General features: G+C 43.2%; 1 protein-coding gene across 4 annotated transcripts in view; it reads left to right on the plus strand.

The window, feature by feature from the left end:
- cftr (CF transmembrane conductance regulator) overlaps positions 1-16,120 on the plus strand; it is an 89,096-nt gene that overhangs the window by 65,061 nt on the left and 7,915 nt on the right. For all 4 annotated transcript variants that reach the window (XM_015963824.3, XM_054732751.2, XM_054732753.2 and 1 more), the window contains 7 exons: positions 1,151-1,279; positions 1,370-1,407; positions 1,758-2,044; positions 9,436-9,515; positions 9,767-9,917; positions 13,859-14,086; positions 15,247-15,347. In XM_015963824.3, the coding sequence (XP_015819310.1) occupies positions 1,151-1,279; positions 1,370-1,407; positions 1,758-2,044; positions 9,436-9,515; positions 9,767-9,917; positions 13,859-14,086; positions 15,247-15,347 (1,014 nt within the window). The remainder of the gene's footprint in view (positions 1-1,150; positions 1,280-1,369; positions 1,408-1,757; positions 2,045-9,435; positions 9,516-9,766; positions 9,918-13,858; positions 14,087-15,246; positions 15,348-16,120) is intronic.

The raw sequence follows: 16,120 nt of genomic DNA on the forward strand, positions 1-16,120 counted from the left end.
CTCGAGTCCACACCTCTGGTCAAAAGTTTATCAGCCCTTAACTCCAAGCAATTATCTGCCCTGCCTATCGGCACATGACACCTCTGGTGTAAGTAACAAAATCATGAATACAAGCCGGTGAGGGGGTGGCTGGGCGCCGCTTTAGAGGTAGGGTGAAGAGCACTGACGTCCAGGAAGGACGAAGGCCTAGTCCACACGTAGCCGGGGTTTTTTTTTTAATGAATATCCGTCCCTCCAAAAACTTGCATCCACACCACCTCGTTTAAAAAAAAACTGTCCACACGTACCTAGATAAATACGTTGTTAAGGACATGCCAGACCTGTAGGCGGCAGTACTTCCCCCGTTCTTAACCTCGTCCTTCGTCTGTGGTCTTCCGCAAGGAGCAGTAATTCCGCTTGCAAAAACAAATGAGCAGAAAGCGCTTGGACAATTGATAAAGCGAGCGCAGCTCTGAGGGCATCCATGATGTCGGCTAGTGTAAAAACAGGTCGCACACGTGATGTCAGCATTTTTTGTCGCGGAAAGTGACGTTGCGGACCTTAAAACTCCGGTTTTGTCTGTCCACACGCAAACACCCAAAACGGAGAAAACGCAGATCTTCACTTTGGCCGGAGTTTTTAAAAAGATCAGTTTTCGTGTGAAAAAACTCAGTTTTCGTGTGGATGACAGGCCAAAACGTAGAAAATATCTACGTTTTGGCAGATCCCCGGCTACGTGTGGACAGGGCCTTGGAGTAGAGCTACTGCTCTACCACGTCAAGATGAGCTATCAAATCTGGAATCTGAGCAGTTTTGTTTAGACATTTTCTTTCTTTTTCCTATCAGTGCATTTGTTTGCTGGGCGGTCAGCTGCTGCTTGCTGTCAATCACTGTGGCAGCACGGTGTCAGATAACTTGTCTCTTTTTTTTCCCTCTCCTCATGCCTGGGCTGGTGGTGCTCTACATGTGGCACACCTCGTTGTAGTGATGTACATCCTTTGCACATTAGGAGAGCATGCATCCTCTTGTGCAGTCCCCATGATTTGTGGGCTCCTATGGAAGGGGGGCGCCGGGCCCTGGGTGGGCTCTGGAGGGATTATACTTTATTGTGTTTCTGTGTTTATTCTTTAGTCAGGCGTGGATGGTGAAAACGTCTTTCTTTTATTCACAGGAATGTTTTGCAGATGAACGTGAGAGTGTCTTTCAAACTACCTCATGGAGTACTTACCTACGCTACATTTCTACCAACAGGAGCTTAATCTACGTTCTCATTTTCATCGGAATTGTCTTTGTCATTGAGGTGAAACCACACATTCTGTTTTAGATGAAAGGTTCTCACATTTTAGAGCTTCGGGTATTTAAAAGCCAACATCCATTTTTACATACATAGGTTGCTGGTTCAGTCGTTGGGATTTTTCTCATCACTGAGTGAGTCACGTTTTATGTTCATTTACAGACTAAAATGAGACACTGCTCTCTTTTTATGTAAAAATCAGCTAAATGATTAAGTCTTATTATTTTTTACAGTCACGGTAAAAAGAGAGTCTTCCATCAGTTCTAAGGTTTTTTGTATCAGAGCATAATCAACTATGCAAGGTTCTAGATCTATTCTGATATACCCAACAGACTCCATTAAGTTTAAAGCCCAAGTCTTCTAAAATCTTAAGTCACTCATAACTGAATTCAATTGGATCACCATCTCACCAGCTGTTTTTCTGTTGTCCTCAGTCTGATCTGGCATTCGCTGCCAATCTTTAACTTTTGTTCTGTTTAACCAGTAAGATCTGGAGAGACGGGGCCAACCCAAACTCACCCAACTACATCAGTGAACTGCCCCCGAATGCCTCATCGCCTCCTGTTTTTCTGGCAGTCATTGTCACACCCACCAGTGCTTACTACATCATCTACATTTTTGTGGCCCATTCGGACAGCATACTGGCCTTGGGGGTCCTCCGGGGTCTCCCTCTAGTCCACACTTTGCTCACTGTGTCCAAAAGACTTCATGAACAGATGCTCAGTGCCGTGCTACGAGCCCCCATGTCTGTGCTCAACAACATGAAAACAGGTGATGTTCTTTGTATCATCTACTGAATGATTAAGGTTTGTCTTTGTCCTTATGGGTCAAATTGGTTCATCAGAGAAAATGACTTTCCTGCCTCTTATTGGTTTACCATGAAGTTACTCTTAGCCAATGATTAGCAATTATGTGAATGTTTTTGCCCCTTTAGCTCCTGGTCAGATGATGACATGCCTTGCCACTGAATGTGTCTGCTCTGGGTTTTCTTATCAGCACCAGCAATAGCATTGAAACTGTGGAGAAAGTAATTATTTTGGTTACACGTTGGTGACAAAACTAACTACAATAGTAAAGCCAGTGATTTTACAGCTGTCTTTCCCATCACTGTTCTCTGGTGGTTTTCTTGTAGTTGCTTCGTTGCTGCCCCTTTGAAAATGAGGACCACTCAGCAATAGGGCCATCCACTTACAAACAGATGTCAATAACAGAGCGAGTGTTTGTGGAACATGTTTTAGCTCTGTTGGCCAGCTAGAGTCATAGCTTCAAACCGTAATCATTAAAGTAGGGGGTGGGGCTTAAGGTGATGCACATTTTTCCGCTTCTAAATGATGTTTATGTTTATGTACTTAGCAGACGCTTTTGTCCAAAGCAACTTACAAGTGATAATCGGCATGTTGCCCTTGAGGCTAACAACAACAATAACAACAACAACATTGACATCAGTCATGGAGAGGAGGGAACAAGGAGTGGACAGTAGAGAGGGGGGACGGGTGCAGGGAGGGTGCTAGTTTAGAAGATGCTCTCTGAAGAGCAGGGTCTTCAGGAGTTTCTTGAAAATTGAAAAGGAAGCTCCTGTTCTGGTAGTGCTTGGAAGGTCATTCCACATTTGTGGAACGATGCATGAGAAGAGTCTGGATTGTCCTGAGCGTGGTGTAGGCACTGCTAGCCGACGATCCTGTGATGACCGGAGCGGCCGGGTCGAGACGTAAGCCTTTGCAAGAGGATTCAGGTAGATGGGAGCCGTACCATCTCAGACTTTGTATGCTAGTGTTAGCAATTTGAATTTGATGCATGCTGCTAGCCATAGGCGGAGATCCCAGGGGGGACGGGGGGGGACGCGTCTCCCCTCACACAAAGTTGTCCCCCTCACAAAAGAAGTTATTGTAAACACATAAATGCTATCAGTAAACCTGTATTGTCTTCTAAAACCACAACGTAAAAGTTAGTCTGCAAATACAAAACAATGTGTGTCAAAAATGGGACCCAATGCCTCCCTGCTTGACACTCAGCATTAAGGGGTTGGATTGAGGGGTTAAACCACCAAATGGTTCCCGAGCGCAGCTGTGTCTGCAGCTCACCTCTCCCCCAGGGGATGGGTCAAATGCGGAGAACAAATTTCGCACACACCAGTGTGTGTGACAACTAATGGGACTTTAACTTTAACTTTAACTTTAATTGTTGAGAAATTATAGTCCACCCCCCCATTTCTCAAGTTGGTACGGTCGGTTCACACGTGCTGTTTCCAACGGGCGGGGCTGCCGGCTCTGCCCCGCTCACAGCTTCACAGCAGCCCGCTGGCTCACAGGAGGCGGGAATCAAAAAGCCAGCGGTTTCCAGCAGTAAGTCATTTATCACACGCTTGTTCTACAAACTTAAATATGTATGTCAGATGTGGTCATAAATGTCAAACATAGACACTGATTATCTTTAGATTTTGATCACCGGTCGGAGATCCCTTTATGATGGACCACCACCACCACAGTAAAAAAAAGTTGTCACTTCATGTTCTCTGGTCATTCCAGGATTATTCCGCTATTATTATTCCATTCACTAAGGCGATCAAAAGTTCCTTTTTCCGGACACGTATGCTTTCACGGTCTGCCCCTGGAATCTGCGGAGCATTTATAGATCGATGAAAATGTCCGCGCTTCATCCTATGTAGCATATGAATATGGTAGAATCAACACTAACTGGTCCGATGTATGGAAAACCACAGCGTTTAACCGCTCTTATCACGTCTTCCCCAGGCTCTGCAGCTGCAATATGTCAAAGTGCAGGTGCACCGTGCAGCTTAGGGATGAACTGGTTGGTTGCAGCAAATGTGTGGCGGAGGCACGTTGCTCAAAGCTCTCAGTGTAAAACATAGAGTCAAAGATCTCGTTGGCCACACAGACCCAAAAACACTATGAAAACTGAGAAAAGTGAGAGATCGATTAAACTGAAAGATAAACTATAGAGTATGTATATGTTTAGTGTATTTGTAAAGTAAATGTTTTTAATTTTTATTATTAAAATTAAACAAATATTTCAAGAATATATTTTTAGATTTATTCTCTAATAGCCTACAAATATTTCTATGATTTATTAAAGAGATTTCAGTCATTTTGATACGTGACTTGTGAAAGCTGATTTGAAGGTTGTTATTTTTTCTAGACATATTTAGAAGGAAAACTTCAAATATATTTAAATCAATATGGAACTATTTGGATTTTAGTAGCTTTCATGTTATGTGATTTAATAAAATTTAAATTAGACATTTTATGTTCTCTCTCTTTGTTGTGAAAAAGTTAGATATGTTTTAGTACTTAAAATTAATGCTTTGCATCCGTCCACACGTGTAGCTGTTGGTCAGCTAATAGCCATGTCATTTCAGGACATGTTGCTTCAACTATTAACGATCTACTTTTAAATCTTTATTCTGAATTGCTTATTCCATTTTAGGCCACAGTCTTGTTATTGAAATGAAAACAAAAAGAAAGAAAGCTTATGGAGATGTACAAAATTGGCAAGATATTATTGTTGATCAATATCCTCCAGCTCCGTTCTAATGACAACATCCCATCTGTGTGTGTGTTGCTGTCCAACTGTCAGCAGAGCAGGTCAGTTGAAATGGCAGAGAAACGAAAAACGGCAGACATCAGGTTGTTTTTTAATGCTCCAGAACGTCAAGCAAGTAGAAACTTGCATTTTGATAAAGACATCTATAAGAAAGAAATGAAATTGTTTCTAAACAGTTTCATTAGGCAAAGTCCAGTCACTTGAGCACAGGCAGCCAGAGCCTGTCAGACACAGGCACAGAGTCTCAGGTCAGTCTCTTATAAGGACATACAGTGTTGTATGTAGACAGCATTTTTTTCATGTCCCCCCAAAAAAATTACTCTCCGAAGTTTTACTGTTTATTGTCCCCCCCCTCAAAATTGAAATGGGATTCCCGCCCTTGCTGTTAGCGGTAGCCAGTGGAGCTCAATGAACAGAGGGGTGACGTGCTCTTTTTGGCTGATTGAAGACTAGACGCGCCGCTGCATTCTGGACCATTTGAAGAGGTCTCACAGTACAGCCTGGAAGACCAGTTAGAAGGGCATTGCAGTAATCGAGGCAGGAGATGACAGTAGATTGCACCAGGAGCTGGGTGGCATGTTGTGTTAGGTATGGTCTGATTTTTCGTGTGTTATGCAGCGCAAAGCGGCATAAATGAGCAACAGAGGCAACATGATCTTTAAAGGTCAGGTGTTCATCAATCACAACACCCAAATTTCGAACTGCCTTTGAAGGAGCCAGAGATAGGAAGTCATTTTGGATTGAGATATTGTGCCGTATGGATGGTTTTGCTGGGATGGCAAGTAGTTCAGTTTTAGAGAGGTTGAGTTGGAGATGGTGGGATTTCATCCATTTTGATATGTCAGAGAGACAGTTTGATATTCGTGGAGAGACAGTGTGGTCGCCCGGTGGAAATGACAGATAGAGCTGGGTGTCATCTGCATAGCAGTGGTAGGAGGAGCCATGTGATTGAATGATCTCACCCAGTGAGGTGGTGTATAGGGCAAAGAGAAGAGGTCCTAGTACAGAGCCCTGGAGGACTCCTGTGGCAAGATGGTGCACGGTAGAGGATTGTCCAAGCCAAGATACACTGAACGATCGTCCTGTGAGGTATGATTCAAACGAGGCGTGTGCTTTCTCTGTGATGCCCATGCTAGAGAGTGTGGACAAAAGGAAGCCATGGTTGACAGTGTCAAATGCAGCTGATAAGTCGAGGAGGAGAAGCACTGAGGATTTGTCAGTCGTTGTAGCTTCTTTTAAGGATTCCATCACTGCTAACAGAGCAGTTTCAGTGGAGTGGCCCTTTGTGAACCCATATTGGTAAGGGTCAAGCAGACAGTTTTGTGAGAGGTATTCTGTGATCTGCTTGAAAGCCACCCTTTCAATGATTTTGGACAGAAAAGGGAGGAGAGAGATAGGTCGGTAGTTCTCCACATGATTTGGAGGAAGAGATGTTTTTAGCAGCGGTTTAACCTGAGCATGCTTGAGAGAGATGGGAAATGTACCGGATGTCAGTGAAGCGTTGATCACATGTGTGACTGCTGCGGCTACTGTAGGAGCAATAGCTTGGAGCAGCTTAGTCGGAATGGGGTCCAGTGGGCATGTAGTAGGGCGGCTGCACGTGAGAAGCTTGGACACACAGTTCTCAGTGAGAGGGGAAAAAGAGGAAAATGAAGCAGTAGGGCTTGAGATGGTTGGGCTAGAAGGAGTTTGTGGTAGCGAATGTTCAGGAGTGGCCAGTCGAGTAAACTGTTTGCTTATAGCTGCCTCTTTGTCAGGGAAGAATGAGGCAAAGGTGTCAGCTGATAGATTGTTGGTAGGAGGTGGAGATGGAGGGTTGAGCAGAGATTTGAATGTTGAAAATAGTTTCTGAGAGTCAGTAGAGCTGAGAATTTTGTCAGTGTAGAAAGCTTTCTTTGTATCAGTGATGCTGGCAGAGAATGAGGACAGTAATTCATGAAATTTCAATTGATCACCAGGATCTTTTGTTTTGCGCCATTTCCGTTTCGCACGGTGCGCCAAGGCTGCGACTGAGAGGATCTAGCAGGTCTAGTGACTTCAGATTTCTGCTTGAAGCAAGATTTGAATCAGTGATGCCCTGGTCCAACAGCAGGATCAGCTTTAACATTCTTCAGTGCAATGTAAATTATTTTTGTTAGTTATGTGACGTTCATGAACAAATCAAATATTTTGAGTGGCTCTTCAGAGTCCTTGTAGAGAACTGTTCCATTTTGTCTTTCAGTAACCAGATGTACCCCACCTCCCCCCACAGACACAGGGGACTGTTTTGCTTTTTTGTAATTGTAATTAATCTGAAAACAGCAGGGGTTGGCGTTGTACCGGTCTGTCGTGGTGAAGAGAGAGCTGAGCCGGAATGCAAAGCTCTCGATTTATTGGTTGATCTACGTTCCTACCCTCACCTATGGTCACAAGCTTGGTGTAGTGACCAAAAGAACAAGATTGCGGATACAAGCGGACAAAATGGGTTTTCTTCACAGGGTGGCTGGACTCTCCCTTAGAGATAGAGTGAGAAGCTTGGTCATCCGGGAGGGGCTTGGAGTAGATCCGCTGCTCCTCCACATTGAGAGGAGCCAGTTGAGTTGGCTCAGGCATCTGGTTAGGATGCCTCCAGGATGCCTCACTGGTGAGGTTTTCCGAGCACGTCCAACTGGGAGAAGAATAAACAATCAATGATGAACAATAGTCTGCTTCTAGACCTGCAGAAAGAGAAAAACAAACAACAACAAAAAGGGGACACGCAACTATACAAGAGTGTCAACATAATGAGGAAATATAAAATTACCATTGTTTTACTGAACAATCACACGATAATAAATCACAGTGCATTTAGTGCCAACCACAGCCTTAAGACGTGTTGAAAATGCCCAAGTCCATACTTATGAGAGCACCATGTGAGCACCTGTGTGCGTACACGCACTTGTATGTGTAAGGTTTCTCTATAGGAGCATCCAATAGTGAGTGTGAAGGGCCACAGATCTGCCCCCAAAGATGCGTAGAAGATGGAGGGAACTCCAAGCCCCAGAAATCCAGGAGGTATCAGCTGGCAAGCCCACAGGCCTGCCCGCAGCCTTCAACTCGTAAACTGGCCAAGCCCGGAACCCAGCAACCCAGGACCCAGGGGCAACCAGCCCTGCCAGGGACTCAACAGAGCCCAGGGTCTCAGATCCCACCAGGCAGCCACCAGAATCAATCAGACAATTGCCAAAAATCCCCCTGACACGGGAGCCGCAAACACTCAGTTAACTCTATCAAAAGCCTTTTCTGCATCTAGAGATAATATACTAGTTTCTATGTTTCAACTGTAAGAGAAATCTATCAGGTTAAGTAATCTACGTGAGTTTGTGGATGACTGTCTACTCTTAATGAAACCAGTTTGGTCAGGGTGTATTATGAAAGGGGGTTACCTTCTCTAGTAATTTTGTGAGAGCTTTACAAATTATTTTGAGATCAACATTAATAAGAGAAATTGGGCGGTAGGAAATGCAGGGTCTTTGCCAGGTTAAAACAAGAACAGACTAATATTGGCTGAATTCATCAAAAATTATTTATTTGTTTGTTTATTTATTTATTCTAGAACAAGAGATTAAATTATTACAAAAAGTAAAAAAGATGTACCAGACAAAGCTGAAGTTGGTTCTTATTTTAACTTCAGAGTCAGAAAGTGTAATTCCAACAAATATTTCCACTACCCAAACATCTTTACTCTGCTCTAATTGTAAGTGTACATCACTTAAACTCTTCAAACCTGGACTAGGTTATTATGCACTAATAACAGATTCCTTAAAAGACAGTTTCTGATTTTTAAAACCTTTATTTGATTTGTAAAAGTTCAAAGAAAACTGAGTTCAGCACGTTTCTAGGCCACATTAGAACTGGCTCAACTCCAAATCTACATGTAGGCTCTTTAAACCATAACTAGATAATTTCAAATTAATAGCAGTCCTTAAAACATAGTTTGTGGTTTGTGAAAACTTTATTTGATTTATAAAATACAAATTTCAAAACTTTTTTCCTCTGGTCCAACTTAGATGTAGTCCAGCTAAAAACTACAACTCCTAGACTCTTCACACCTGGACTAGATTATTCTACATTAACAACAAAAAATGGTATTTTGTGACACATTTAGTAGATTAATGAAAGTTTAAAGAAGGCAAATTATTCAATTATTTTTTGTGAGTTTGAATTGTCATATTATCAACGTATTTTTTCCACACCATAGGTTGAGGTTTATAATCACTAAGCTATTTTGAGAGTTCAGATTGTGTGTGTGTGTGTGTGTGTGTGTGTGTGTGTGTGTGTGTGTGTGTGTGTGTGTGTGTGTGTGTGTGTCAGAAATCTCCACATGCCCCACACTTTAAAAAGCTTGCTACGCCCCTGGGCTGCTGTCCCAGCGACCCGACTCTGGATAGGCGGCTGAAAATGGATGGATGGATAAATAATCTGATTACTTTTTGAAACATTTGGGGGTTTTGTAAACTACTTTATGTAAAAGCTGACCTTGTGACAGTTACAATGCGCCATTCCCAGATCATATGGCCACAGCTTTATCATTGTGTTTTAGTGTGATCTAATTGAATGTCATGTAACTTTTTCCTTTCTAGGCAGGATAATGAACAGATTCACCAAGGACATGAACATCATTGATGACATGCTACCCTTCATGCTTTTTGACCTCATACAGGTATTCGGGCGATGGTTGATGATGTTCCACAGCAGTCTGATCACAGTTTATTTTAGCTGTTTTTAACCATAGTTTCTGTTCTACGCTAAGTGATCCACATGTTACATTTAAATGATCATTATTTATTCTCTACAAACTAATAAAAAGCAAACCTGCTCTTAATGACTACAGCTTAGTGTTTATTCAGAGCAGCTATACTCAGCATAGGGGGTTTCTGCTGTCTCAGTCTAGCTTTTGTTCCCTCCCATCAGCTTACTCTGCTCGTCGTTGGATGCATCTTCACTGTTTCCATCATGAGACCATATATCTTCATTGCTGCCATCCCACTGGCTGTCATCTTTGTTGTCATCAGGAAGTATTTCTTACGAACTGGACAGCAGCTCAAACAGCTGGAGGCTGAAGGTGTGTGTGTGTGTGTGTGTGTTACCTGTAATGGAGTTTTCCAAGATGTACAAAAACTTTAATAATGAATATACATAATGCTTTTCAAGACGCTCAAAGCCAGGGGGGCAGCATGGAGCTCTACGGCATGCATCCAACACTACACCATAGTAGAAGTAAAAATTACTGTTGTTTACAACATGGCATTCCAGCAGTTTTTAACAGCGTCCTCGTCTTTTCCGACAGTGCGACCTATTTCTCTCCAAGAATTATTAACAACATGTTGATCACGGTGATCTTTGAGAGCTGAATCATACAAATGTCTGTATTTACAAACCTCTGCCATACTAGTTCTTGCCGGTCCGCCATGTTTTTCCGCGTCCGCGTGGTTAGAAAATTTCCTAGGTGCGCGTTGCGGAAATTTTGGGCTGTGCGGAGGCGCGGTGGAGGGGCGTGGTTGTTAAAATGACGCAAAATGACACAACTTTTCCGCGCGGTGCCGTGCGGACCCCGCGGACACACCAAGCATAAACCAACCTTTAGGCGACTGGGTTTAGTGGAACCAGTTGACTTGGTTAAGTAAATTTAACATTTCATTTCTGAGCGTGTTGTGGTATCTGCCTACTTAGTAGGAGTAGGCACCTTAGGCTGAGAACATACATGTGTAGGTGTGTTCTCATGGCTACAAGATGCTGCCTGCGTCAACGCCAGGTTAAAAGCAAGTTTATTCCCAGCCTTAAAGATAAGGTGAGGAGATATGTCATCCTCTCAAAGCTCAAAGTGGAGCCACTGCCCCTCCTCATCAAAGAGCACTCAGCAGTGGTGGTTCAGGTATTTGATAAGAGTTCCTCCCGACATGCAGCATTATTATCCGTAGTCTCAAGGGGTCTCCAACAGGTTCACAGGGACGGATGGAGTAGAGCCGAATCTCTAACTACCCGTCAAGCCTGTGATTGGTCAGGATGCTGCCTCCTTTAACTATGCCAACATCACCGCCATTCCCCATCAAAACATAAAACAAGACCCAAACATATCTACCGGCAGAAACACGGAACAGATTGAAGAATGCCTTCTGGAAAAAGTCCGATGATGCTTACCTTATGTTTTCAGCATTAGAAAATGAAACACGTCATGTGTTTTCTGATGAAGATGCCCTTCTGTCAGCTGGACTTCCTGCTCTGCCCTGAGTTCTGTCAGAGCGTGTTTTAGCGGTGAAGCAAGGCGTTTCCGGGCCTGATCAGGGTCGCAGCGATGAGCCGAGCTGGGATTTCCTTCAGCCATATCCTGGTGTTTTTCCCGCCCTTGCTTTACGCAGCATGTCAGATGAAATGCAGTGGAAACTCCACGCGTTAGTCAACAGTCTGAGCTGCATTCCTCACATATGTAGATGATGTAGGCTTTTCCAGTATTGTCTGAAGGTATCTGCTTAACACAGCCTTTAAAAACAGAGATGAACAAAGGGATTCCAGGCTGTCTCATTGGGCTCCTGCTGAAATAGCTGTGAGCTGACAGTATTGTTTCTGTGAAGAATGTAAATGTCTGAAATGTTGGAAACTTTCTGCACAAAGTGACAGAAATTATCTTTTGTTTTTGATTCTGTAACGGTTGTTATTCATATTTATATTTTATTTATAGCTATTCAACAGCATTTTTGAGGCATGGAAGCAAAACCAGTGTTTCTCTGGTCAGTCTAGAATAACCTGAAGTTTTTATAAAACAACTGAAATCATACAATAATAAACCAAGAGCAGAGGATAGCTGAAAGGTCAGAGTTCAGGAGACTTACAGCCTCAGGGAGGAAGCTGTTCCTCAGCCTGGTTCTCCAGGCTTTGAAGCTACTTCACCTTCTGTCACTTAAGTGTCAGGGAGGAAAAGGAAGCAGGAAGAAGAAACAATCTCATATCAGATGAGCGATTCAGACTTTTTACTAATGCTTGAAAAATGTCCTGCTTTTCATCCAGATGTTTAAAATGTTCCTTTTCTTATTTTTAGCCCACCTCTGCACAAATTTATGACTGAGTTTCAGAAATGTGGTTGTGGATGCAGTCTGACCTGAATAAAGGGTTAGGGTTGGGCTGGTTTTCAGAACATCTGTTTGCTGAAGAAGGTTTTTTAATGAAACAGAGGATGTTCTGGGTTCCTCCTGACATGCAACGTCTGATGATACAGTCCATCTTAGTTCTCTAAAAGATTCTTCTTCCTTTTCACTCATGGCTCATGTTTTAGTACAGGGAGCGCAGAATTATTAGGCAAATGGATATTTTGTCCACATCATCCTCTTCATGCATGTTGTCTTACTCCAAGCTGTATAGGCTCGAAAGCCTACTACCAATTAAGCATATTAGGTGATGTGCGTCTCTGTAATGAGAAGGGGTGTGGTCTAATGACATCAACATCCTATATCAGGTGTGCATACTTATTAGGCAACTTCCTTTCCTTTGGCAAAATGGGTCATAAGAAGGACTTGACAGGCTCAGAAAAGTCAAAAATAGTGAGATATCTTGCAGAGGGATGCAGCAGTCTTAAAATTGCAAAGCTTCTGAAGCGTGATCATCGAACAATCAAGCGTTTCATTCAAAATAGTCAACAGGGTCGCAAGAAGCGTGTGGACAAACCAAGGCGCAAGATAACTGCCCATGAACTGAGAAAAGTCAAGCGTGCAGCTGCCAAGATGCCACTTGCCACCAGTTTGGCCATATTTCAGAGCTGCAACATCACTGGAGTGCCCAAAAGCACAAGGTGTGCAATACTCAGAGACATGGCCAAGGTAAGAAAGGCTGAAAGACGACCACCACTGAACAAGACACACAAGCTGAAACGTCAAGACTGGGCCAAGAAATATCTCAAGACTGACTTTTCTAAGGTTTTATGGACTGATGAAATGAGAGTGAGTCTTGATGGGCCAGATGGATGGGCCCGTGGCTGGATTGGTAAAGGGCAGAGAGCTCCGGTCCAACTCAGACGCCAGCAAGGTGGAGGTGGAGTACTGGTTTGGGCTGGTATCATCAAAGATGAGCTTGTGGGGCCTTTTCGGGTTGAGGATGGAGTCAAGCTCAACTCCCAGTCCTACTGCCAGTTTCTGGAAGACACCTTCTTCAAGCAGTGGTACAGGAAGAAGTCTGCATCCTTCAAGAAAAACATGATTTTCATGCAGGACAATGCTCCATCACACGCGTCCAAGTACTCCACAGCGTGGCTGGCAAGAAAGGTATAAAAGAAGAAAAACTAATGACATGGCCTCCTTGTTCACCTGATCTGAACCCCATTGAGAACCTGTGGTCCATCATCAAATGTGAGATTTACAAGGAGGGAAAACAGTACACCTCTCTGAACAGTGTCTGGGAGGCTGTGGTTGCTGCTGCACGCAATGTTGAAGGTGAACAGTTCAAAACACTGGCAGAATCCATGGATGGCAGGCTTTTGAGTGTCCTTGCAAAGAAAGGTGGCTATATTGGTCGCTGATTTGTTTTTGTATTGTTTTTGAATGTCAGAAATGTATATTTGTGAATGTGGAGGTGTTATATTGGTTTCACTGGTAAAAAGAAAATAATTGAAATGGGAATATATTTGTTTTTTGTTAAGTTGCCTAATAATTATGCACAGTAATAGTCACCTGCACACACAGATACCCCCCTAAAATAGCTACAACTACAAACAAACTAAAAACTACTTCCAAAAACATTCAGCTTTGATATTAATGAGTATTTTGGGTTCATTGAGAACATGGTTGTTTTTCAATAATAAAATTATTCCTCAAAAATACAACTTGTCTAATAATTCTGTACTCCCTGTATTTGCAATAATTAGATGTTAACTTTAACCTAATGTTAAACATAACACATTGATGCTCAAATGCACCTAGAATAAAATCATTGTTCTCCAAGTTCCTGCCAAGTGTGATCCATAGTGACTCCTTCTCATTGTAGTGAAGTTCAGAGGTGTATTTCTCCTCCCTTGTACAGCTCGCAGCCCGATCTTCTCCCACCTCATCATCTCCCTGAAGGGTTTATGGACCATCCGGGCATTTGGACGTCAGACATACTTTGAAACCCTCTTCCACAAGGCCCTGAACACTCACACAGCCACCTGGTTCCACTACCTGTCCTGTCTCAGGTGGTTCCTCTTCCGCTGTGATGTCCTCTTTGTGATGTTCTTCACTGCTGCAGCCTTCATCGCAGTGGGAACTAACCGTGAGTCACAGAAATGAGTTGGAGCTCAGATATTTGTTGCTCAAATCAACACATTCTCACACCCAAAGTGTCGAAAACTGACGATGGGTGACCAAGCGTTTGTTTCCGTCACGTAGGGAGCCCCAACACTTCGGGAGCCGATGCGCAGTGTCAGAGCATCGTTTTCCAACTCCTGCATTAAAACCCACATCTCAGCAACATTTAACCTCTAACCTCTTGCTATTTAACCTTCCCCTCACCCCCATCCTAACCTTAACCCTGTTTCTCATTCTAAACTTCCCGTTCACTGTGGTTGAGAGGGACATAACAACTAGGAACAAAGCTTTGCATGCGCAAGAGGGTTAGGATGGGGTGAGCGGAAGATTAAATAGCAAGAGGCTAAAGGTCCGAATTCAGTGAAATCTCCGTTTTACCGCAGGCATTGGAAACCGACGCTCTGGCACAACGCTTTGCCTCCCTACGCATCGGAAACAAACGCTTGGTCACCCATCGTCAATTTTCAGCACTTAAGGTGTGAGAATGTGTCGCTCAAAAACATTTAAACTGAAGCTAACTTGTTTCAGAGTGCAGAGTAGGATGGAGAAGACAACTAGGGAGTACATACTTTTTTCAGGAAAATCCTCTCAAGATGACCTGTACGAGAGGCACAAAGACATTTGACTCAGTGCTTTATTAAGTATTTTCTCCAAGAAAAGACCTAATTGTATTACATCCTCCTAACATGCTAACTACAGGGTTTGCTAATAATTATCTGTTGTTAACAAGTCAATAAGCTTGTTCCTGCTTGAGGTCTTCGAGCAGCAGTATGACATCATCTGGACCAGGACCGCTGGAAAGGACAAAACACCAAAAGGAAGCACGTGTTTGTTTTATTACATGGATGGGACCACACACCCACCCACCTCTACATACACACACACACACACACACACACACACAGGTGTTATTGCGTCACAGACTGTATTTATGCTGAGTGCAGGTTTAAGGGTCATTTCACAGCTCATTAGTTTCCAATGAGGCCAGAAGCATAGCTGTAATAGTGAGAGCAGCATCAGAGTTCACTTTTGATTGGATGGTGCTGATAAATCTGTGTGTGTGTGTGTGTGTGTGTGTGTGTGTGTGTGTGTGTGTGTGTGTGTGGTGGGGGGTTCTCTCCATAGAGGACAAACCAGGAGAAATAGGTATCGTTGTGGCTCTGGCTATGCTCATTCTGGGGACCTTCCAGTGGGCTATCATCACCAGTATCAATGTGGATGGACTAGTATGTAGCACACACACACACACACACACACACACACACACACACACACACACACACACACACACACACACACACACACACACACACACACACACACACACACACACACACACAACTTTGAGGGTTTGATAAAAACATGCAAAATTTCTCATTTCTCCCAGCTTCTCCCCCCCCAATGGTTGAAATTAACTACAACTGTTGCCTGCTGTAGCTAACGCTAACAACAAGCTAATGCTAATTTTAGCCAACTGGTACTAAATAAAAGATCCTCACTGTTGGACAAAAAAACTATTATTACTAACAGTAGCAACAAAGCCAGGTCTCAATTAGTCCGTGATTTTTTAGCCTCCTTTAGCTCCCTCAAACCAGTGTCGGCCGCGCCGATGTTCACTTTGATTTTAGCTCTTTGCTTCTCCTCCAAAGATATCCCTCTGTTACTTTCTCTCTGAGTTTCTCGGTCGGAAAAAGAGTCGTTAACAAGCGTGCTCACGAGCACACACAAAGAGCAGACTCACTGCTCAGGGGAAGAGCAGACACAGAAACTGCCTGCAAGAAGGGTGATATCCTCTTAACTGAGGTTGCTAGGGAGGAGGACAGTGGTGGCGCCAGGGGGGTGCCAGGGGGCGCTATAGCTACCCTGGATCAGTCATAGCACCTCAAGTAAATATTAGATTTGTTTTTTTACAATTTAATTTCAATTTAACGTGTGGATGTGATAATATTTAACATACAAAACAAAAATAATCAGTAAATTATCATATAGATAGTAAAAA

This window comes from Nothobranchius furzeri, chromosome 4, assembly GCF_043380555.1.
Source record: "Nothobranchius furzeri strain GRZ-AD chromosome 4, NfurGRZ-RIMD1, whole genome shotgun sequence".
NCBI lineage: Eukaryota > Metazoa > Chordata > Actinopteri > Cyprinodontiformes > Nothobranchiidae > Nothobranchius > Nothobranchius furzeri.